This window comes from Haliotis asinina, chromosome 4, assembly GCF_037392515.1.
Source record: "Haliotis asinina isolate JCU_RB_2024 chromosome 4, JCU_Hal_asi_v2, whole genome shotgun sequence".
NCBI classification, from domain to species: Eukaryota; Metazoa; Mollusca; class Gastropoda; order Lepetellida; family Haliotidae; genus Haliotis; species Haliotis asinina.
The window spans coordinates 67,616,571-67,642,166 of NC_090283.1; the positions used below are offsets into that span (position 1 = coordinate 67,616,571).

Consider the following 25,596-nt stretch of genomic DNA (forward strand, 5'->3'; position numbering starts at 1 on the left):
TCATCACGACGCACCAGATCACCTCTACACAGACCTGTGTAATAAATCAAATGGTTTTTGAAGTTCTGCACTGGAAAAAGTCACTGAACAAAGACAGACATTCTTATCGATAACAATGAAACCTCAGCTAACAATAATTGTTCTATGATGTCATTTATGAATGGAATGTGACATCGTCTGAATGCTCTATCCGCCTACCTGATAGCCTGTCTGTACTTGTCAATTGCAACGTCTTTATTGTTGTTGTCAGCCTGGAGCTTTGCTATGTTGTAGTGGACCTGTAATGAATATACCCACTTGCATACATAAGTGGTTCACATAACATGTCAAAGTCATTACAACCTAGAATGCACTTGTTTGAGTATTGCTGTAGGACTTGGAACAGAGACAAGATGGTGAGACTGACCTTGGCATTCAATGGACAGACCTTGACCCCTGATGAGAACAAGGTCATTTCTTCCCTCCACTCACTGCTTCTCTGAAACAAAGTATGCAAGAGTTCAACATGAGCTGTACACATTAACTGGTTGCTAGGTCAGTCTTATTGAATCAGGTATTATGAAACTATCCATAAACATAAGACTGGGTACACAATGCCTTGTAATAAGTGGTCAAATACAACATACTAGTATGTTATATTTGGGATTACACTTTGTGTTGAGTCCCATCCAGAATGGTTTATTCATAACTTTTGGCAGTGACACATTACACTTGTCAGTGGGTCACACAAAGTATTTGGTCTAGAGCACTATAAAAACTATTATGACTTTTTATTCTGGAGTTTATCTCAACATACTCCAAAACCCAAGTCTGCCAAATGTCTGTCTCACATGGTGGTGGTAACAGAGTCAGAATCTGGGTGTGCAGCATGTGAAAGCCAGACCTACCTGTATGGAGCGAAGGATGAACAGCACAATGATGATGTAAAATCCAGAGGACACAAGCTGTAACACAAAACACATTAACAGGTAAATCAAAAACTTAGTATGCGTGTAACAAAAATGTGTTAATGGAGGCTGGATACAGATGTTCTGATGCAGTCTTCTTTCCAAGCAATGGGTTGGGTTCACATGCCCTCGCTACACTACCATCGCATGCAGTTGATTAAAACTTAATCTAAACATAATCACAGGTGACTGGCCTATCGATCACCACTCACGACAGTTGCCAGTTCTTTATTGTTTTTTCTCCAAGCCGATTAAAAGCCGATTACATTACTGTGATACTACTGTTGCCATTTGGTGGCCAAGGTTTGATGACAGAATCTCCATGGTTCTCTCAGCCTTTTAAAACCACAGTAGCTTGCTAGGAACCATGTCAGAACAGATTCACCATCATACTTCTACCACATTTCTCGTCAACCCTCCTGGTTGCCCCTTACAACCACTATTGGGATTCACCATAAGATTTCTACCATTTTTCTACTCAAACTCTTGGTTGCCTATCACAGCCAGCATTGGGTTCTAGCACAACGTTAATTCATCAATTTACCATGAGAATTCTACCATTCTTCTACTCAATCCCCTTGGTTGCAATTAACAACCAGCATGGGGTCTTAGCAAAAAGTTCAATCACATATTCACAAGGAGACTTTTACCATTCTTCTACTCAATTCTCCTGGTAGCCTTTTACAACGAGTATTGGGTCCCAGCAACAAGTTTAATTGTTGATTCACCATGACATTTCTAAAATTCTTCTACTCAATCACCTTGGTTGCCTCTCACAACCAGCATGGTGTCCTTGCAATAAACCATGACATTTGGGTCCTACCAAAACGTTCAAACACAAATTCACCATGACATTTCAACAATTCTTCAATTCAATCACCTACCTTGACTCTCAAAACCAGTCTGGCGTCTTAGTAAGAAATTCAATCACAAATTCACCATGACATTTCTACAATTCTTCAACTCATCACCTTGGTTGACTTTCACAACCAGTATACCCTGTGAGTAAGAAATTCATTTTCCAGTTCACCATGAGATTTCTACAATTCTTCTACTCAATCACCTTGGTTGCCTCTCACAACCAGCATGGTGTCCTTGCAATAAACCATGACATTTCCAACATTCTTCACCTCAATCACATTGGTTGCCTCTCACAACCAGCATGGGGTCTTAGCAAGAAATTCATTCACCAGCTCACCATTTGATTTCTACAACTCTTCAACTCAATCATCTGGGTTGCTTCTCACAACCAGCATGAGGTCTTAGCAATACACCATGACATTTCTACCATTTTCCTGCTCAATCCCGTCGGTTGCCTCTCACAACCACCATGGAGTCCTACGAAAAGGTTCAATCGCAAATTCACCATGGCATTTCTACAATTCTTCTACTCAATCCTATCGGGTGCCTCTCACAACCAGCATGGGGTCTTAGCAAGAAATTCAATCACAAATTCACCATGACATTTCAACAATTCTTCAACTCAGTCACCTTCGTTGACTCTCACAATCAGTATAGCGTGTGAGTAAGAAATTCATTCACCAGTTCACCATGAGATTTCTACAATTTTTCAACTCAATCACATTGGTTCCCTCTCACAACCAGCATAGTGTCTTAGTAAGAAGTTAAATCACCAATTCAAAATGAAATTGCTACAATTTTTCAACTAAGTCACCTTGGTTGCTTCCCACAACCAGCACGGGGTCTTAGCAAGAAATATTACCACCAGTTCACCATAAGATTTCTACAATTCTTCAACTCAATCACCTTGGTTGCCTCTCACAATCAGCATGGGGTCTTAGCAATACACCATGACATTTCTACCATTCTTCTACTCAATCCCCTTGGTTGCCTCTCACAACCAGCATGGCGTCTTAGCAACAAATTCAATCACCAATTTAACATGAGACTTCAACAATTCTTCTACTCAATCCCCGTGGTTGTCTCTCACAACCAGCATGGTGTCTTAGCAATACACCATGACATTTCTACAATTCTTCTACTCAATCAGCCTGGTTACCTTTTACAACCAGCATGGTGTCTCAGCAAGACATTGAGTCACCAATTCACCATGACATTTCTACCATTCTTCTACTCAATCACCTTGGTTGCCTCTCACAACCACCATGGGGTCTTGGCAAGAAATTCAATGACAGATTCACCATGACATTTCTACAATTCTTCAACTCAATCACCTTGGTTGCCTCCAACAACCAGTATAGCGTATTAGTAAGAAATTCATTCACCAGTTCACCATGACATTTCTACAATTCTTCAACTCAATCCCCTTGGTTGCCTTTCACAACCAGCATGGGGTCTTAGTAAGAAATTCATTCACCAGTTCACCATTTGATTTCAACAATTCTTCAACTCAATCCCCTTGGTTGCCTCTCACAACCAGCATGGGGTCTTAGCAAGAAATTCATTCACCGGTTCACCATTTGATTTCTAGAATTCTTCAACTCAATCACCTGGGTTGCCTCTCACAATCAGCATGGGGTCTTAGCAATACACCATGACATTACTACAATTCTTCTACTCAATCCCCTTGGTTGACTCTCACAACCAGCATGGTGTCCTTGCAATAAACCATGACATTTCTAACATTCTTCACCTCAATCACCATGGTTGCCTCTCACAACCACCATGGTGTCTTAGCAATACACCATGACATTTCTACAATTCCTCTACTCAATCACTTTGGTTCCCTCTCACAACCAGCATGGTGTCCTTGCAATAAACCATGACATTTCTACCATTCTTCAACTCAATCCCCTTGGTTGCCTCTCACAACCACCATGGTGTCTTAGCAATACACCATGACATTTCTACAATTCTTCTCCACAATCACCTTGGTTGCCTCTCACAACCAGCATGGTGTCCTTGCAATAAACCATGACATTTCTACAATTCTTCACCTCAATCACCATGGTTGCCTCTCTCAACCACCATGGTGTCTTAGCAATACACCATGACATTTCTACAATTCTTCTACTCAATCACCATGGTTGCCTCTCACAACCAGCATGGGGTGTTACCAAGAAATTCATTCACCAGCTCACCATTTGATTTCTACAACTCTTCAACTCAATCACCTGGGTTGCTTCTCACAACCACCATGGGGTCTTAGCAATACACCATGACATTTCTACCATTCTTCTACTCAATCCCCTTGGTTGCCTCTCACAACCACCATGGCGTCTTAGCAACAAATTCAATCACCAATTTAACATGAGACTTCAACAATTCTTCTACTCAATCCCCTTGGTTGTCTCTCACAACCAGCATGGTGTCTTAGCAATACACCATGACATTTCTACAATTCTTCTACTCAATCCCCTTGGTTGCCTTTCACAACCATCATGGGGTCTTAGTAAGAAATTCAGTCACCAGTTCACCATTTGATTTCTACAGTTCTTCTACTCAATCACCTTGGTTGCTTCTCACAACCAGCATGAGGTCATAGCAATACACCATGACATTTCTACCATTCTTCTACTCAATCCCCTTGGTAGCCTCTCACAACCACCATGGAGTCTTAGAAATACACCATGACATTTCTACCATTTTCCTGCTCAATCCCTTCAGTTGCCTCTCACAACCACCATGGAGTCCTACCAAAAGGTTCAATCACAAATTCACCATGACATTTCTACCATTCTTCTACTCAATCCCCTTGGTTGCCTCTCACAACCAGCATGGGGTCTTAGCAATACACCATAACATTTCTATCATTCTTCTACTCAATCCCTTCAGTTGCCTGTCACAACCACCATGGAGTCCTACCAAAAGGTTCAATCACAAATTCACCATGACATTTCTACCATTCTCCTACTCAATCCCCTTGGTTGACTCTCACTACCAGCATGGGGTCTCAGCAATACACCATGACATTTCTACCATTCTTCTACTCAATCACCTTGGTTGCCTCTCACAACCACCATGGAGTCTTAGCAATACACCATAACATTTCTATCATTCTTCTACTCAATCCCTTCAGTTGCCTGTCACAACCACAATGGAGGCCTACCAAAAGGTTCAATCACAAATTCACCATGACATTTCCACCATTCTTCTACTGAATCCTCTTGGTTGACTCTCACTACCAGCATGGGGTCTCAGCAATACACCATGACATTTCTACCATTCTTCTACTCAATCACCTTGGTTGCCTCTCACAACCAGTATAGCGTCTCAGTAAGAAATTCATTCACCAGTTCAAAATGAAATTGCTACAAGTTTTCTACTCAATCACCTTGGTTGCCTCTCACAATCAGCATGGTGTCTTAGCAATACACCATAACATTTCTATCATTCTTCTACTCAATCACATTGGTTGACTCTCACAACCACCATGGAGTCCTACTAAAAGGTTCAATCACAAATTCACTATCATATTTCTACAATTCTTCTACTCAATTCCCTTGGTTACCTCTCACAACCACCATGGCGTCTTAGGAAGAAATTCATTCACCAGCTCACCATTTGATTTCCACAACTCTTCAACTCAATCCCCTTGGTTGACTCTCACAACCAGCACAGTGTTTTAGCATGAAATTCATTCACCAGTTCACCATCAGATTTCTACAATTCTTCTACTCAATCCCCTTGGTTGCCTCTCACAACCAGCACAGTGTCTTAGCCAGAAATTCAATCACAAATTCACCATGACATTTCTACAATTCTTCAACTCAATCACCTCAGTTGCCTCTCAAAACCAGCATGGTGTCTTAGCAATACACCATGACACTTCTACCATTCTTCTACTCAATCCCCTTGGTTGCCTCTCACAATCAGCATGGGGTCTTAGCAAGAAATTCATTCACCAGTTCACCATTTGATTTCTACAATTTTTCAACTCAATCACCTCAGTTGCCTCTCACAACCAGCATGGGGTCTTAGCAATACACCATGATATTTCTACCATTCTTCTACTCAATCACCTTGGTTACCTCTCACAATCAGCATCGGGTCTTAGCAAGAAATTCATTCACCGGTTTACCATTTGATTTCTACAATTCTTCAACTCAGTCAATCTGGTTGCCTCTCACAACCACCATGGAGTCTCACCAAAAGGTTCGATCACAAATTCACCATGACATTTCTACAATTCTTTAACTCAATCACCTTGGTTGCCTCTCACAACCAGCATGGTGTCTTAGCAATACACCACAACATTTCTACCATTCTTCTACTCAATCCCCTTGGTTGCCTCTCACAACCACCATGGGGTTTTAGCAAGAAATTCAATCACCAGTTCAGCATTTGATTTCCACAATTCTTCAACTCAATCCCCTTGGTTGCCTCTAACAACCAGAATGGGGTCTCAGGAAGAAATTTATTCACCAGTTCACCATCAGATTTCTACAATTCTTCAAGTCAATCACCTTGGCTGCCTCTCACAACCAGCATGGTGTCTTAGCCAGAAATTCAATCACAAATTCACCATGACATTTCTACAATTCTTCAACTCAATCACCGTGGTTGACTCTCACAACCAGCATGGTGTCTTAGCAATACACCATAACATTTCTATCATTCTTCTACTCAATCCCCTTGGTTGCCTCTCACAACCACCATGGGGTTTTAGCAAGAAATTCAATCACCAGTTCAGCATTTGATTTCCACAATTCTTCAACTCAATCCCCTTGGTTGCCTCTAACAACCAGAATGGGGTCTCAGGAAGAAATTTATTCACCAGTTCACCATCAGATTTCTACAATTCTTCAAGTCAATCACCTTGGCTGCCTCTCACAACCAGCATGGTCTCTTAGCCAGAAATTCAATCACAAATTCACCATGACATTTCTACAATTCTTCAACTCAATCACCGTGGTTGACTCTCACAACCAGCATGGTGTCTTAGCAATACACCATAACATTTCTATCATTCTTCTACTCAATCCCCTTGGTTGCCTCTCACAACCACCATGGGGTTTTAGCAAGAAATTCAATCACCAGTTCAGCATTTGATTTCCACAATTCTTCAACTCAATCCCCTTGGTTGCCTCTAACAACCAGAATGGGGTCTCAGGAAGAAATTTATTCACCAGTTCACCATCAGATTTCTACAATTCTTCTACTCAATCCCCTTGGTTGTCTCTCACAACCAGCATGGTGTCTTAGCAATACACCATGACATTTCTACAATTCTTCTACTCAATCAGCTTGGTTGCCTCTCACAACCAGCATGGTGTCTCAGCAAGACATTGAGTCACCAATTCACTATGATATTTCTACAATTCTTCTACTCAATCACCTTGGTTGCCTCTCACAACCAAAATGGGGTCTTGGTAAGAAATTCAATGACAGATTCACCATGACATTTCTACAATTCTTCAACTCAATCACCTTGGTTGCCTTTCACAACCAGCATGGGGTCTTAGCAAGAAATTCATTCACCAGTTCACCATGAGATTTCTACAATTCTTCTACTCAATCACCTTGGTTGCCTCTCACAACCAGCATGGTGTCCTTGCAATAAACCATGACATTTCTAACATTATTCACCACAATCACCATGGTTGCCTCTCACAACCAGCATGGGGTCTTAGCAAGAAATTCATTCACCAGCTCACCATTTGATTTCTACAACTCTTCAACTCAATCACCTGGGTTGCTACTCACAACCAGCATGAGGTCTTAGCAATAAACCATGACATTTCTAACATTCTTCTACTCAATCCCCTTGGTTGCAATTAACAACCAGCATGGGGTCTTAGCAAAAAGTTCAATCACATATTCACAAGGAGACTTTTACCATTCTTCTACTCAATTCTCCTGGTAGCCTTTTACAACGAGTATTGGGTCCCAGCAACAAGTTTAATTGTTGATTCACCATGACATTTCTAAAATTCTTCTACTCAATCACCTTGGTTGCCTCTCACAACCACCATGGTGTCCTTGCAATAAACCATGACATTTGGGTCCTACCAAAAGGTTCAAACACAAATTCGCCATGACATTTCAACAATTCTTCAATTCAATCACCTACCTTGACTCTCAAAACCAGTCTGGCGTCTTAGTAAGAAATTCAATCACAAATTCACCATGACATTTCTACAATTCTTCAACTCAATCACCTTGGTTGCCTCTTACAACCACCATGGGGTCTTAGCAAGAAATTCAATCAGAAATTCACCATGACATTTCTACAATTCTTCTACTCAATCCCCTTGGTTGCCTTTCACAACCATCATGGGGTCTTAGTAAGAAATTCAGTCACCAGTTCACCATTTGATTTCTACAGTTCTTCTGCTCAATCACCTTGGTTGCTTCTCACAACAAGCATGAGGTCATAGCAATACACCATGACATTTCTACCATTCTTCTACTCAATCCCCTTGGTAGCCTCTCACAACCACCATGGAGTCTTAGAAATACACCATGACATTTCTACCATTTTCCTGCTCAATCCCTTCAGTTGCCTCTCACAACCACCATGGAGTCCTACCAAAAGGTTCAATCACAAATTCACCATGACATTTCTACCATTCTTCTACTCAATCCCCTTGGTTGCCTCTCACAACCAGCATGGGGTCTTAGCAATACACCATAACATTTCTATCATTCTTCTACTCAATCCCTTCAGTTGCCTGTCACAACCACCATGGAGTCCTACCAAAAGGTTCAATCACAAATTCACCATGACATTTCTACCATTCTTCTACTCAATCCCCTTGGTTGACTCTCACTACCAGCATGGGGTCTCAGCAATACACCATGACATTTCTACCATTCTTCTACTCAATCACCTTGGTTGCCTCTCACAACCACCATGGAGTCTTAGCAATACACCATAACATTTCTATCATTCTTCTACTCAATCCCTTCAGTTGCCTGTCACAACCACAATGGAGGCCTACCAAAAGGTTCAATCACAAATTCACCATGACATTTCCACCATTCTTCTACTGAATCCTCTTGGTTGACTCTCACTACCAGCATGGGGTCTCAGGAATACACCATGACATTTCTACCATTCTTCTACTCAATCACCTTGGTTGCCTCTCACAACCAGTATAGCGTCTCAGTAAGAAATTCATTCACCAGTTCAAAATGAAATTGCTACAAGTTTTCTACTCAATCACCTTGGTTGCCTCTCACAATCAGCATGGTGTCTTAGCAATACACCATAACATTTCTATCATTCTTCTACTCAATCACATTGGTTGACTCTCACAACCACCATGGAGTCCTACTAAAAGGTTCAATCACAAATTCACTATCATATTTCTACAATTCTTCTACTCAATTCCCTTGGTTACCTCTCACAACCACCATGGCGTCTTAGGAAGAAATTCATTCACCAGCTCACCATTTGATTTCCACAACTCTTCAACTCAATCCCCTTGGTTGACTCTCACAACCAGCACAGTGTTTTAGCATGAAATTCATTCACCAGTTCACCATCAGATTTCTACAATTCTTCTACTCAATCCCCTTGGTTGCCTCTCACAACCAGCACAGTGTCTTAGCCAGAAATTCAATCACAAATTCACCATGACATTTCTACAATTCTTCAACTCAATCACCTCAGTTGCCTCTCAAAACCAGCATGGTGTCTTAGCAATACACCATGACACTTCTACCATTCTTCTACTCAATCCCCTTGGTTGCCTCTCACAATCAGCATGGGGTCTTAGCAAGAAATTCATTCACCAGTTCACCATTTGATTTCTACAATTTTTCAACTCAATCACCTCAGTTGCCTCTCACAACCAGCATGGGGTCTTAGCAATACACCATGATATTTCTACCATTCTTCTACTCAATCACCTTGGTTACCTCTCACAATCAGCATCGGGTCTTAGCAAGAAATTCATTCACCGGTTTACCATTTGATTTCTACAATTCTTCAACTCAGTCAATCTGGTTGCCTCTCACAACCACCATGGAGTCTCACCAAAAGGTTCGATCACAAATTCACCATGACATTTCTACAATTCTTTAACTCAATCACCTTGGTTGCCTCTCACAACCAGCATGGTGTCTTAGCAATACACCACAACATTTCTACCATTCTTCTACTCAATCCCCTTGGTTGCCTCTCACAACCACCATGGGGTTTTAGCAAGAAATTCAATCACCAGTTCAGCATTTGATTTCCACAATTCTTCAACTCAATCCCCTTGGTTGCCTCTAACAACCAGAATGGGGTCTCAGGAAGAAATTTATTCACCAGTTCACCATCAGATTTCTACAATTCTTCAAGTCAATCACCTTGGCTGCCTCTCACAACCAGCATGGTGTCTTAGCCAGAAATTCAATCACAAATTCACCATGACATTTCTACAATTCTTCAACTCAATCACCGTGGTTGACTCTCACAACCAGCATGGTGTCTTAGCAATACACCATAACATTTCTATCATTCTTCTACTCAATCCCCTTGGTTGCCTCTCACAACCACCATGGGGTTTTAGCAAGAAATTCAATCACCAGTTCAGCATTTGATTTCCACAATTCTTCAACTCAATCCCCTTGGTTGCCTCTAACAACCAGAATGGGGTCTCAGGAAGAAATTTATTCACCAGTTCACCATCAGATTTCTACAATTCTTCAAGTCAATCACCTTGGCTGCCTCTCACAACCAGCATGGTGTCTTAGCCAGAAATTCAATCACAAATTCACCATGACATTTCTACAATTCTTCAACTCAATCACCGTGGTTGACTCTCACAACCAGCATGGTGTCTTAGCAATACACCATAACATTTCTATCATTCTTCTACTCAATCCCCTTGGTTGCCTCTCACAACCACCATGGGGTTTTAGCAAGAAATTCAATCACCAGTTCAGCATTTGATTTCCACAATTCTTCAACTCAATCCCCTTGGTTGCCTCTAACAACCAGAATGGGGTCTCAGGAAGAAATTTATTCACCAGTTCACCATCAGATTTCTACAATTCTTCTACTCAATCCCCTTGGTTGTCTCTCACAACCAGCATGGTGTCTTAGCAATACACCATGACATTTCTACAATTCTTCTACTCAATCAGCTTGGTTGCCTCTCACAACCAGCATGGTGTCTCAGCAAGACATTGAGTCACCAATTCACTATGATATTTCTACAATTCTTCTACTCAATCACCTTGGTTGCCTCTCACAACCAAAATGGGGTCTTGGCAAGAAATTCAATGACAGATTCACCATGACATTTCTACAATTCTTCAACTCAATCACCTTGGTTGCCTTTCAGAACCAGCATGGGGTCTTAGCAAGAAATTCATTCACCAGTTCACCATGAGATTTCTACAATTCTTCTACTCAATCACCTTGGTTGCCTCTCACAACCAGCATGGTGTCCTTGCAATAAACCATGACATTTCTAACATTATTCACCACAATCACCATGGTTGCCTCTCACAACCAGCATGGGGTCTTAGCAAGAAATTCATTCACCAGCTCACCATTTGATTTCTACAACTCTTCAACTCAATCACCTGGGTTGCTACTCACAACCAGCATGAGGTCTTAGCAATAAACCATGACATTTCTAACATTCTTCTACTCAATCCCCTTGGTTGCAATTAACAACCAGCATGGGGTCTTAGCAAAAAGTTCAATCACATATTCACAAGGAGACTTTTACCATTCTTCTACTCAATTCTCCTGGTAGCCTTTTACAACGAGTATTGGGTCCCAGCAACAAGTTTAATTGTTGATTCACCATGACATTTCTAAAATTCTTCTACTCAATCACCTTGGTTGCCTCTCACAACCACCATGGTGTCCTTGCAATAAACCATGACATTTGGGTCCTACCAAAAGGTTCAAACACAAATTCGCCATGACATTTCAACAATTCTTCAATTCAATCACCTACCTTGACTCTCAAAACCAGTCTGGCGTCTTAGTAAGAAATTCAATCACAAATTCACCATGACATTTCTACAATTCTTCAACTCAATCACCTTGGTTGCCTCTTACAACCACCATGGGGTCTTAGCAAGAAATTCAATCAGAAATTCACCATGACATTTCTACAATTCTTCTACTCAATCCCCTTGGTTGCCTTTCACAACCATCATGGGGTCTTAGTAAGAAATTCAGTCACCAGTTCACCATTTGATTTCTACAGTTCTTCTACTCAATCACCTTGGTTGCTTCTCACAACCAGCATGAGGTCATAGCAATACACCATGACATTTCTACCATTCTTCTACTCAATCCCCTTGGTAGCCTCTCACAACCACCATGGAGTCTTAGAAATACACCATGACATTTCTACCACTTTCCTGCTCAATCCCTTCAGTTGCCTCTCACAACCACCATGGAGTCCTACCAAAAGGTTCAATCACAAATTCACCATGACATTTCTACCATTCTTCTACTCAATCCCCTTGGTTGCCTCTCACAACCAGCATGGGGTCTTAGCAATACACCATAACATTTCTATCATTCTTCTACTCAATCCCTTCAGTTGCCTGTCACAACCACCATGGAGTCCTACCAAAAGGTTCAATCACAAATTCACCATGACATTTCTACCATTCTTCTACTGAATCCCCTTGGTTGACTCTCACTACCAGCATGGGGTCTCAGCAATACACCATGACATTTCTACCATTCTTCTACTCAATCACCTTGGTTGCCTCTCACAACCACCATGGAGTCTTAGCAATACACCATAACATTTCTATCATTCTTCTACTCAATCCCTTCAGTTGCCTGTCACAACCACAATGGAGGCCTACCAAAAGGTTCAATCACAAATTCACCATGACATTTCCACCATTCTTCTACTGAATCCCCTTGGTTGACTCTCACTACCAGCATGGGGTCTCAGCAATACACCATGACATTTCTACCATTCTTCTACTCAATCACCTTGGTTGCCTCTCACAACCAGTATAGCGTCTCAGTAAGAAATTCATTCACCAGTTCAAAATGAAATTGCTACAAGTTTTCTACTCAATCACCTTGGTTGACTCTCACAACCACCATGGAGTCCTACTAAAAGGTTCAATGACAAATTCACTATCATATTTCTACAATTCTTCTACTCAATCCCCTTGGTTACCTCTCACAACCACCATGGCGTCTTAGCAAGAAATTCATTCACCAGCTCACCATTTGATTTCCACAACTCTTCAACTCAATCCCCTTGGTTGACTCTCACAACCAGCACAGTGTTTTAGCATGAAATTCATTCACCAGTTCACCATCAGATTTCTACAATTCTTCTACTCAATCCCCTTGGTTGCCTCTCACAACCAGCACAGTGTCTTAGCCAGAAATTCAATCACAAATTCACCATGACATTTCTACAATTCTTCAACTCAATCACCTCAGTTGCCTCTCAAAACCAGCATGGTGTCTTAGCAATACACCATGACACTTCTACCATTCTTCTACTCAATCCCCTTGGTTGCCTCTCACAATCAGCATGGGGTCTTAGCAAGAAATTCATTCACCAGTTCACCATTTGATTTCCACAATTTTTCAACTCAATCACCTCAGTTGCCTCTCACAACCAGCATGGGGTCTTAGCAATACACCATGATATTTCTACCATTCTTCTACTCAATCACCTTGGTTACCTCTCACAATCAGCATCGGGTCTTAGCAAGAAATTCATTCACCGGTTTACCATTTGATTTCTACAATTCTTCAACTCAGTCAATCTGGTTGCCTCTCACAACCACCATGGAGTCTCACCAAAAGGTTCGATCACAAATTCACCATGACATTTCTACAATTCTTTAACTCAATCACCTTGGTTGCCTCTCACAACCAGCATGGTGTCTTAGCAATACACCACAACATTTCTACAATTCTTCTACTCAATCCCCTTGGTTGCCTCTCACAACCACCATGGGGTTTTAGCAAGAAATTCAATCACCAGTTCAGCATTTGATTTCCACAATTCTTCAACTCAATCCCCTTGGTTGCCTCTAACAACCAGAATGGGGTCTCAGGAAGAAATTTATTCACCAGTTCACCATCAGATTTCTACAATTCTTCAAGTCAATCACCTTGGCTGCCTCTCACAACCAGCATGGTGTCTTAGCCAGAAATTCAATCACAAATTCACCATGACATTTCTACAATTCTTCAACTCAATCACCGTGGTTGACTCTCACAACCAGCATGGTGTCTTAGCAATACACCATAACATTTCTATCATTCTTCTACTCAATCCCCTTGGTTGCCTCTCACAACCACCATGGGGTTTTAGCAAGAAATTCAATCACCAGTTCAGCATTTGATTTCCACAATTCTTCAACTCAATCCCCTTGGTTGCCTCTAACAACCAGAATGGGGTCTCAGGAAGAAATTTATTCACCAGTTCACCATCAGATTTCTACAATTCTTCAAGTCAATCAAATCAGTTCCCTCTCACAACCAGCATGGTGTCTTAGCAATACACCATGACATTTCTACAATTCTTCAACTCAATCACCTTGGTTGACTCTCACAACCAGCATGGTGTCTTAGCAATACACCATGACATTTCTACAATTCTTCTACTCAATCCTATCGGGTGCCTCTCACAACCAGCATGGCGTCTTAGCAACAAATTCAATCACCAATTTAACATGAGACTTCAACAATTCTTCAACTTAATCCCCTTGGTTGCCTCTCACAACCAGCATGGTGTCTTAGCAATACACCATGACATTTCTACCATTCTTCTACTCAATCAGCTTGGCTGCCTCACAACGAGCATGGTGTCTCAGCAAGACATTGAGTCACTAATTCACCATGACATTTCTACCATTCTTCTACTCAATCACCTTGGTTGCCTCTCACAACCAAAATGGGGTCTTGGCAAGAAATTCAATGACAGATTCACCATGACATTTCTACAATTCTTCAACTCAATCACCTTGGTTGACTTTCACAACCAGTATAGCGTGTTAGTAAGAAACTCATTCACCAATTCACCATTTGATTTCTACAATTCTTCAACTCAATCACCTTGGTTGTCTCTTACAACCACCATGGGGTCTAAGCAAGAAATTCAATCAGAAATTCACCATGACATTTCTACAATTCTTCTACTCAATCCCCTTGGTTGCCTTTCACAACCATCATGGGGTCTTAGTAAGAAATTCAGTCACCAGTTCACCATTTGATTTCTACAGTTCTTCTCCTCAATCACCTTGGTTGCTTCTCACAACAAGCATGAGGTCATAGCAATACACCATGACATTTCTACCATTCTTCTACTCAATCACCTTGGTTGCCTCTCACAACCACCATGGAGTCTTAGAAACACACCATGACATTTCTACTATTTTCCTGCTCAATCCCTTCAGTTGCCTGTCACAACCACCATGGAGTCCTACCAAAAGGTTCAATCACAAATTCACCATGACATTTCTACCATTCTTCTACTCAATCCCCTTGGTTGCCTCTCACAACCAGCATGGGGTCTTAGCAATACACCATAACATTTCTATCATTCTTCTACTCAATCCCTTCAGTTGCCTGTCACAACCACCATGGAGTCCTACCAAAAGGTTCAATCACAAATTCACCATGACACTTCCACAATTCTTCTACTGAATCCCCTTGGTTGCCTCTAACAACCAGCATGAGGTCTTAGCAATACACCATGACATTTCTACCATTCTTCTACTCAATCCCCTTGGTTGCCTCTCACAACCACCATGGAGTCTTAGCAATACACCATAAGATTTCTATCATTCTTCTACTCAATCCCTTCAGTTGCCTCTCACAACCAGCATGGTGTCTTAGCAATACACCATGACATTTCTACAATTCTTGTACTCAATCACCTTGGTTGCCTCTCACAACCAGCATGGGGTCTTACCAAGAAATTCATTCACCAGCTCACCATTTGATTTCTCCAACTCTTGAACTCAATCACCTGGGTTGCTTCTCACAACCAGCATGAGGTCTTAGCAATACACCATGACATTTCTACCATTTTCCTGCTCAATCCCGTTGGTTGCCTCTCACAACCACCATGGAGTCCTACGAAAAGGTTCAATTGCAAATTCACCATGACATTTCTACAATTCTTCTACTCAATCCTATCAGGTGCCTCTCACAACCAGCATGGGGTCTTAGCAAGAAATCCATTCACAAATTCACCATGACATTTCTACAATTCTTCAACTCAATCACATTGGTTCCCTCTCACAACCAGCATAGTATCTTAGCAAGAAGTTAAATCACCAATTCAAAATGAAATTGCTACAATTTTTCAACTAAGTCACCTTGGTTCCTTCCCACAACCAGCACGGGGTCTTAGCAAGAAATATTACCACCAGTTCACCATAAGATTTCTACAATTCTTCAACTCAATCACCTTGGTTGCCTCTCACAATCAGCATGGGGTCTTAGCAATACACCATGACATTTCTACCATTCTTCTACTCAATCACCTTGGTTGCCTCTCACAACCACCATGGAGTCTTAGAAATACACCATGACATTTCTACCATTTTCCTGCTCAATCCCTTCAGTTGCCTGTCACAACCACCATGGAGTCCTACCAAAAGGTTCAATCACAAATTCACCATGACATTTCTACCATTCTTCTACTCAATCCCCTTGGTTGCCTCTCACAACCAGCATGAGGTCATAGCAATACACCATGACATTTCTACCATTCTTCTACTCAATCCCCTTGGTTGCCTCTCACAACCACCATGGCGTCTTAGCAACAAATTCAATCACCAATTTAACATGAGACTTCAACAATGCTTCAACTCAATCCCCTTGGTTGCCTCTCACAACCAGCATGGTGTCTTAGCAATACGCCATGACGTTTCTACCATTCTTCTACTCAATCAGCTTGGTTGCCTCACAACGAGCATGGTGTCTCAGCAAGACATTGATTCACTAATTCACCATGACATTTCTACCATTCTTCTACTCAATCACCTTGGTTGCCTCTCACAACCAAAATGGGGTCTTGGCAAGAAATTCAATGACAGATTCACCATGACATTTCTACAATACTTCAACTCAATCACCTTGGTTGACTTTCACAACCAGTATAGGGTGTTAGTAAGAAATTCATTCACCAGTTCACTATTTGATTTCTACAATTCTTCAACTCAATCACCTTGGTTGTCTCTTACAACCACCATGGGGTCTTAGCAAGAAATTCAATCAGAAATTCACCATGACATTTCTACAATTCTTCTACTCAATCCCCTTGGTTGCCTTTCACAACCATCATGGGGTCTTAGAAATACACCATGACATTTCTACCATTTTCCTGCTCAATCCCTTCACTTGCCTGTCACAACCACCATTGAGTCCTACCAAAAGGTTCAATCACAAATTCACCATGACATTTCTACCATTCTTCTACTCAATCCCCTTGGTTGCCTCTCACAACCAGTATAGCGTCTCAGTAAGAAATTCATTCACCAGTTCAAAATGAAATTGCTACAAGTTTTCTACTCAATCCCCTTGGTTGCCTCTCACAACCAGCATGGGGTCTTAGCAATACACCATGACATTTCTATCATTCTTCTACTCAATCCCTTCAGTTGCCTGTCACAACCACCATGGAGTCCTACCAAAAGGTTCAATCACAAATTCACCATGACATTTCCACCATTCTTCTACTCAATCCCCTTGGTTGCTTCTCACCACCAGCATGAGGTCATAGCAATACACCATGACATTTCTATCATTCTTCTACTCAATCCCCTTGGTTGCCTCTCACAACCACCATGGAGTCCTACCAAAAGGTTCAATCACAAATTCACTATCACATTTCTACAATTCTTCTACTCAATCCCCTTGGTTGCCTCTCACAACCACCATGGCGTCTTAGCAAGAAATTCATTCACCAGCCCACCATTTGATTTCCACAACCCTTCAACTCAATCCGACTCTCACAACCAGCACAGTGTTTTAGCATGAAATTCATTCACCAGTTCACCATCAGATTTCTACAATTCTTCTACTCAATCCCCTTGGTTGCCTCTCACAACCAGCACAGTGTCTTAGCAAGAAATTCAATCACAAATTCACCATGACATTTCTACAATTCTTCAACTCAATCACCTCAGTTGCCTCTCACAACCAGCATGGTGTCTTAGCAATACACCATGACACTTCTACCATTCTTCTACTCAATCCCCTTGGTTGCCTCTCACAATCAGCATGGGGTCTTAGCAAGAAATTCATTCACCGGTTTACCATTTGATTTCTACAATTCTTCAACTCAGTCAATCTGGTTGCCTCTCACAACCACCATGGAGTCTCACCAAAAGGTTCGATCACAAAGTCACCAAGACATTTCTACAATTCTTTAACTCAATCACCTTGGTTGCCTCTCACAACCAGCATGGTGTCTTAGCAAGAAGTTCAATCACCAATTCAAAATGAAATTGCTACAATATTTCAACTCAATCACCTTGGTTGCCTCTAACAACCAGCATGGTGTCTTAGCAATACACCACAACATTTCTACCATTCTTCTACTCAATCACCTTGGTTGCCTCTCACAACCACCATGGGGTTTTAGCAAGAAATTCAATCACCAGTTCACCATTTGATTTCCACAATTCTTCAACTCAATCCCCTTGGTTGCCTCTCACAACCACCATGGAGTCCTACCAAAAGGTTCAATCACAAATTCACTATCACATTTCTACAATTCTTCTACTCAATCCCCTTGCTTGCCTCTCACAACCACCATGGCGTCTTAGCAAGAAATTCATTCACCAGCCCACCATTTGATTTCCACAACCCTTCAACTCAATCCGACTCTCACAACCAGCACAGTGTTTTAGCATGAAATTCATTCACCAGTTCACCATCAGATTTCTACAATTCTTCTACTCAATCCCCTTGGTTGCCTCTCACAACCAGCACAGTGTCTTAGCAAGAAATTCAATCACAAATTCACCATGACATTTCTACAATTCTTCAACTCAATCACCTCAGTTGCCTCTCACAACCAGCATGGTGTCTTAGCAATACACCATGACACTTCTACCATTCTTCTACTCAATCCCCTTGGTTGCCTCTCACAATCAGCATGGGGTCTTAGCAAGAAATTCATTCACCGGTTTACCATTTGATTTCTACAATTCTTCAACTCAGTCAATCTGGTTGCCTCTCACAACCACCATGGAGTCTCACCAAAAGGTTTGATCACAAAGTCACCAAGACATTTCTACAATTCTTTAACTCAATCACCTTGGTTGCCTCTCACAACCAGCATGGTGTCTTAGCAAGAAGTTCAATCACCAATTCAAAATGAAATTGCTACAATATTTCAACTCAATCACCTTGGTTGCCTCTAACAACCAGCATGGTGTCTTAGCAATACACCACAACATTTCTACCATTCTTCTACTCAATCCCCTTGGTTGCCTCTCACAACCACCATGGGGTTTTAGCAAGAAATTCAATCACCAGTTCACCATTTGATTTCCACAATTCTTCAACTCAATCCCCTTGGTTGCCTCTCACAACCACCATGGAGTCCTACCAAAAGGTTCAATCACAAATTCACTATCACATTTCTACAATTCTTCTACTCAATCCCCTTGCTTGCCTCTCACAACCACCATGGCGTCTTAGCAAGAAATTCATTCACCAGCCCACCATTTGATTTCCACAACCCTTCAACTCAATCCGACTCTCACAACCAGCACAGTGTTTTAGCATGAAATTCATTCACCAGTTCACCATCAGATTTCTACAATTCTTCTACTCAATCCCCTTGGTTGCCTCTCACAACCAGCACAGTGTCTTAGCAAGAAATTCAATCACAAATTCACCATGACATTTCTACAATTCTTCAACTCAATCACCTCAGTTGCCTCTCACAACCAGCATGGTGTCTTAGCAATACACCATGACACTTCTACCATTCTTCTACTCAATCCCCTTGGTTGCCTCTCACAATCAGCATGGGGTCTTAGCAAGAAATTCATTCACTGGTTTACCATTTGATTTCTACAATTCTTCAACTCAGTCAATCTGGTTGCCTCTCACAACCACCATGGAGTCTCACCAAAAGGTTCGATCACAAAGTCACCAAGACATTTCTACAATTCTTTAACTCAATCACCTTGGTTGCCTCTCACAACCAGCATGGTGTCTTAGCAAGAAGTTCAATCACCAATTCAAAATGAAATTGCTACAATATTTCAACTCAATCACCTTGGTTGCCTCTAACAACCAGCATGGTGTCTTAGCAATACACCACAACATTTCTACCATTCTTCTACTCAATCCCCTTGGTTGCCTCTCACAACCACCATGGGGTTTTAGCAAGAAATTCAATCACCAGTTCACCATTTGATTTCCACAATTCTTCAACTCAATCCCCTTGGTTGCCTCTAACAACCAGCATGGGGTCTTAGCAATACACCATCAGATTTCTACTATTCTCCTACTCAATCCCCTTGGTTGCCTCTCACAACCACCATGGGGTCTTAGTAAGAAATTTATTCACCAGTTCACCATCAGATTTCTACAATTCTTCAACTCAATCACCTTGGCTGCCTCTAACAACCAGCACGGTGTCTTAGCCAGAAATTCAATCACAAATTCACCATGACATTTCTACAATTCTTCAACTCAATCCCCTTGGTTGCCTCTCACAACAAGCATGGTGTCTTAGCAATACACCATGACATTTCTACCATTCTTCAACTCAATCACCTTGGCTGAATCTCACAACCAGCATGGTGTCTTAGCCAGAAATTCAATCACAAATTCACCATGACATTTCTACAATTCTTCAACTCAATCACCTTGGTTGACTCTCACAACCAGCATGGTGTCTTAGCAACACACCATGACATTTCTACAATTCTTCAACTCAGTCAAACTGGTTGCCTCTCACAACCACCACTGAGTCCTACCAAAAGGTTCAATCACAAATTCACCATGACATTTCTACCATTCTTCAACTCAATCACCTTGGCTGCCTCTCACAACCAGCATGGTGTCTTAGCCAGAAATTCATTCACCGGTTCACCATTTGATTTCTACAATTCTTCAACTCAGTCAATCTGGTTGCCTCTCACAACCACCATGGAGTCTTTGCAACAGGTTCAATCAACAATTCACCATGAAATTGCTACAATTTTTCAAATCAATCACCTTGGTTGCCTCTCACAACCAGCATGGCGTCTTAGCAACAAATTCAATCACCAATTTAACATGAGACTTCTACAATTCGTCGACTCAATCCCCTTGGTTGCCTCTCACAACCACCATGGAGTCCTACCAAAAGGTTCAATCACAAATTCACCATGACATTTCTACCATTCTTCTACTCAATCACCTTGGTTGCCCCTCACAACCATCATGGGGTCTTAGTAAGAAATTCATTCACCAGTTCACCATTTGATTTCCACAATTCTTTACCTTAATCCCCTTGGTTGCCTCTCACAACCAGCATGGTGTCTTAGAAAGAAATTCATTCACCACTTCATCATGAAATTTCTATAATTCTTCAACTCAGTCAAACTGGTTGCCTCTCACAACCACCACTGAGTCCTACCAAAAGGTTCAATCACAAATTCACCATGACATTTCTACCATTCTTCTACTCAATCCCCTTGGTTGCTTCTCACAATCAGCATGGGGTCTTTGCAAGAAATTCATTCACCAGTTCACCATTTGATTTCTACAATTCTTCAACTCAATCACCTCAGTTGTCTCTCACAACAAGCATGGTGTCTAAGCAATACACCATGACATTTCTACCATTCTTCAACTCAATCACCTTGGTTGACTCTCACAACCAGCATGGTGTCTTAGCCAGAAATTCAATCACAAATTCAAGATGACATTTCTACAATTCTTCAACTCAATCACCTTGGTTGACTCTCACAACCAGCATAGGGTCTTAGCAACACACCATGACATTTCTACAATTCTTCAACTCAATCACATTGGTTGACTCTCACAACCAGCATGGTGTCTTAGCAAGAAATTCATTCACCACTTCATCATGAAATTTCTATAATTCTTCAACTCAGTCAAACTGGTTGCCTCTCACAACCACCACTGAGTCCTACCAAAAGGTTCAATCACAAATTCACCATGACATTTCTACCATTCTTCTACTCAATCCCCTTGGTTGCTTCTCACAATCAGCATGGGGTCTTTGCAAGAAATTCATTCACCAGTTCACCATTTGATTTCTACAATTCTTCAACTCAATCACCTCAGTTGTCTCTCACAACAAGCATGGTGTCTAAGCAATACACCATGACATTTCTACCATTCTTCAACTCAATCACCTTGGCTGCCTCTCACAACCAGCATGGTGTCTTAGCCAGAAATTCAATCACAAATTCACCATGACATTTCTACAATTCTTCAACTCAATCACCTTGGTTGACTCTCACAACCAGCATGGTGTCTTAGCCAGAAATTCAATCACAAATTCAAGATGACATTTCTACAATTCTTCAACTCAATCACCTTGGTTGACTCTCACAACCAGCATGGTGTCTTAGCAACACACCATGACATTTCTACAATTCTTCAACTCAATCACATTGGTTGACTCTCACAACCAGCATGGTGTCTTAGCAAGAAATTCATTCACCACTTCATCATGAAATTTCTATAATTCTTCAACTCAGTCAAACTGGTTGCCTCTCACAACCACCACTGAGTCCTACCAAAAGGTTCAATCACAAATTCACCATGACATTTCTACCATTCTTCTACTCAATCCCCTTGGTTGCTTCTCACAATCAGCATGGGGTCTTTGCAAGAAATTCATTCACCAGTTCACCATTTGATTTCTACAATTCTTCAACTCAATCACCTCAGTTGCCTCTCACAACCAGCATAGGGTCTTAGCAATACACCATGACATTTCTACCATTCTTCTACTCAATCACCTTGGTTGTCTCTCACAACCAGCATCGGGTCTTAGCAAGAAATTCATTCACCGGTTCACCATTTGATTTCTACAATTCTTCAACTCAGTCAATCTGGTTGCCTCTCACAACCACCATGGAGTCTTTGCAACAGGTTCAATCAACAATTCACCATGAAATTGCTACAATTTTTCAAATCAATCACCTTGGTTGCCTCTCACAACCAGCATGGCGTCTTAGCAACAAATTCAATCACCAATTTAACATGAGATTTCTACAATTCGTCGACTCAATCCCCTTGGTTGCCTCTCACAACCACCATGGAGTCCTACCAAAAGGTTCAATCACAAATTCACCATGACATTTCTACCATTCTTCTACTCAATCACCTTGGTTGCCCCTCACAACCATCATGGGGTCTTAGTAAGAAATTCATTTTCCAGTTCACCATCAGATTTCTACAATTCTCCTACTCAATCCCCTTGGTTGCCTCTCACAACCACCATGGGGTCTTAGTAAGAAATTTATTCACCAGTTCACCATTTGATTTCTACAATTCTTCAACTCAATCACCTTGGCTGCCTCTCACAACCAGCATGGCGTCTTAGCAACAAATTCAATCACCAATTTAACATGAGACTTCTACAATTCGTCGACTCAATCCCCTTGGTTGCCTCTCACAACCACCATGGGGTCTTAGCAATACACCATGACATTTCTATCATTCTTCTACTCAATCCCTTCAGTTGCCTGTCACAACCACCATGGAGTCCTACCAAAAGGTTCAATCACAAATTCACCATGACATTTCCACCATTCTTCTACTGAATCCCCTTGGTTGTCTCTCACAACCAGCATGAGGTCTTAGCAATACACCATGACATTTCTACCATTCTTCTACTCAATCCCCTTGGTTGCCTCTCACAACCACCATGGAGTCCTAGCAATACACCATAAGATTTCTATCATTCTTCTACTCAATCCCTTCAGTTGCCTCTCACAACCACCATGGTGTCTTAGCAATACACCATGACATTTCTACAATTCTTGTACTCAATCACCTTGGTTGCCTCTCACAACCATCATGGGGTCTTACCAAGAAATTCATTCACCAGCTCACCATTTGATTTCTCCAACTCTTGAACTCAATCACCTGGGTTGCTTCTCACAACCAGCATGATGTCTTAGCAATACACCATGACATTTCTACCATTTTCCTGCTCAATCCCGTCGGTTGCCTCTCACAACCACCATGGCGTCTTAGCAACAAATTCAATCACCAATTTAACATGAGACTTCAACAATGCTTCAACTCAATCCCCTTGGTTGCCTCTCACAACCAGCATGGTATCTTAGCAATACGCCATGACGTTTCTACCATTCTTCTACTCAATCAGCTTGGTTGCCTCACAACGAGCATGGTGTCTCAGCAAGACATTGATTCACTAATTCACCATGACATTTCTACCATTCTTCTACTCAATCACCTTGGTTGCCTCTCACAACCAAAATGGGGTCTTGGCAAGAAATTCAATGACAGATTCACCATGACATTTCTACAATACTTCAACTCAATCACCTTGGTTGACTTTCACAACCAGTATAGCGTGTTAGTAAGAAATTCATTCACCAGTTCACTATTTGATTTCTACAATTCTTCAACTCAATCACCTTGGTTGTCTCTTACAACCACCATGGGGTCTTAGCAAGAAATTCAATCAGAAATTCACCATGACATTTCTACAATTCTTCTACTCAATCCCCTTGGTTGCCTTTCACAACCATCATGGGGTCTTAGTAAGAAATTGAGTCACCAGTTCATCATTTGATTTCTACAATTCTTCTACCCAATCACCTTGGTTGCTTCTCCCAACCAGCATGAGGTCATAGCAATACACCATGACATTTCTACCATTCTTCTACTCAATCCCCTTGGTTGCCTCTCACAACCACCATGGAGTCTTAGAAATACACCATGACATTTCTACCATTTTCCTGCTCAATCCCTTCACTTGCCTGTCACAACCACCATTGAGTCCTACCAAAAGGTTCAATCACAAATTCACCATGACATTTCTACCATTCTTCTACTCAATCCCCTTGGTTGCCTCTCACAACCAGTATAGCGTCTCAGTAAGAAATTCATTCACCAGTTCAAAATGAAATTGCTACAAGTTTTCTACTCAATCCCCTTGGTTGCCTCTCACAACCAGCATGGGGTCTTAGCAATACACCATAACATTTCTATCATTCTTCTACTCAATCCCTTCAGTTGCCTGTCACAACCACCATGGAGTCCTACCAAAAGGTTCAATCACAAATTCACCATGACATTTCCACCATTCTTCTACTCAATTACCTTGGTTGCTTCTCACCACCAGCATGAGGTCATAGCAATACACCATGACATTTCTATCATTCTTCTACTCAATCCCCTTGGTTGCCTCTCACAACCACCATGGAGTCCTACCAAAAGGTTCAATCACAAATTCACTATCACATTTCTACAATTCTTCTACTCAATCCCCTTGGTTGCCTCTCACAACCACCATGGCGTCTTAGCAAGAAATTCATTCACCAGCCCACCATTTGATTTCCACAACCCTTCAACTCAATCCGACTCTCACAACCAGCACAGTGTTTTAGCATGAAATTCATTCACCAGTTCACCATCAGATTTCTACAATTCTTCTACTCAATCCCCTTGGTTGCCTCTCACAACCAGCACAGTGTCTTAGCAAGAAATTCAATCACAAATTCACCATGACATTTCTACAATTCTTCAACTCAATCACCTCAGCTGCCTCTCACAACCAGCATGGTGTCTTAGCAATACACCATGACA

The 25,596-nt window shown here is 41.5% G+C and overlaps 1 protein-coding gene across 1 annotated transcript in view; it reads right to left on the reverse strand.

Moving 5' to 3' along the window:
* Positions 1–25,596, reverse strand: part of LOC137282665 (protein O-mannosyl-transferase TMTC4-like) — a 51,413-nt gene that overhangs the window by 13,008 nt on the left and 12,809 nt on the right. The window contains exons 10-12 of the mRNA XM_067814452.1: positions 888–944; positions 407–478; positions 199–278 (exon numbers count right to left, since the gene is read on the reverse strand). Coding sequence (XP_067670553.1) covers positions 199–278; positions 407–478; positions 888–944 — 209 coding nt within the window. The remainder of the gene's footprint in view (positions 1–198; positions 279–406; positions 479–887; positions 945–25,596) is intronic.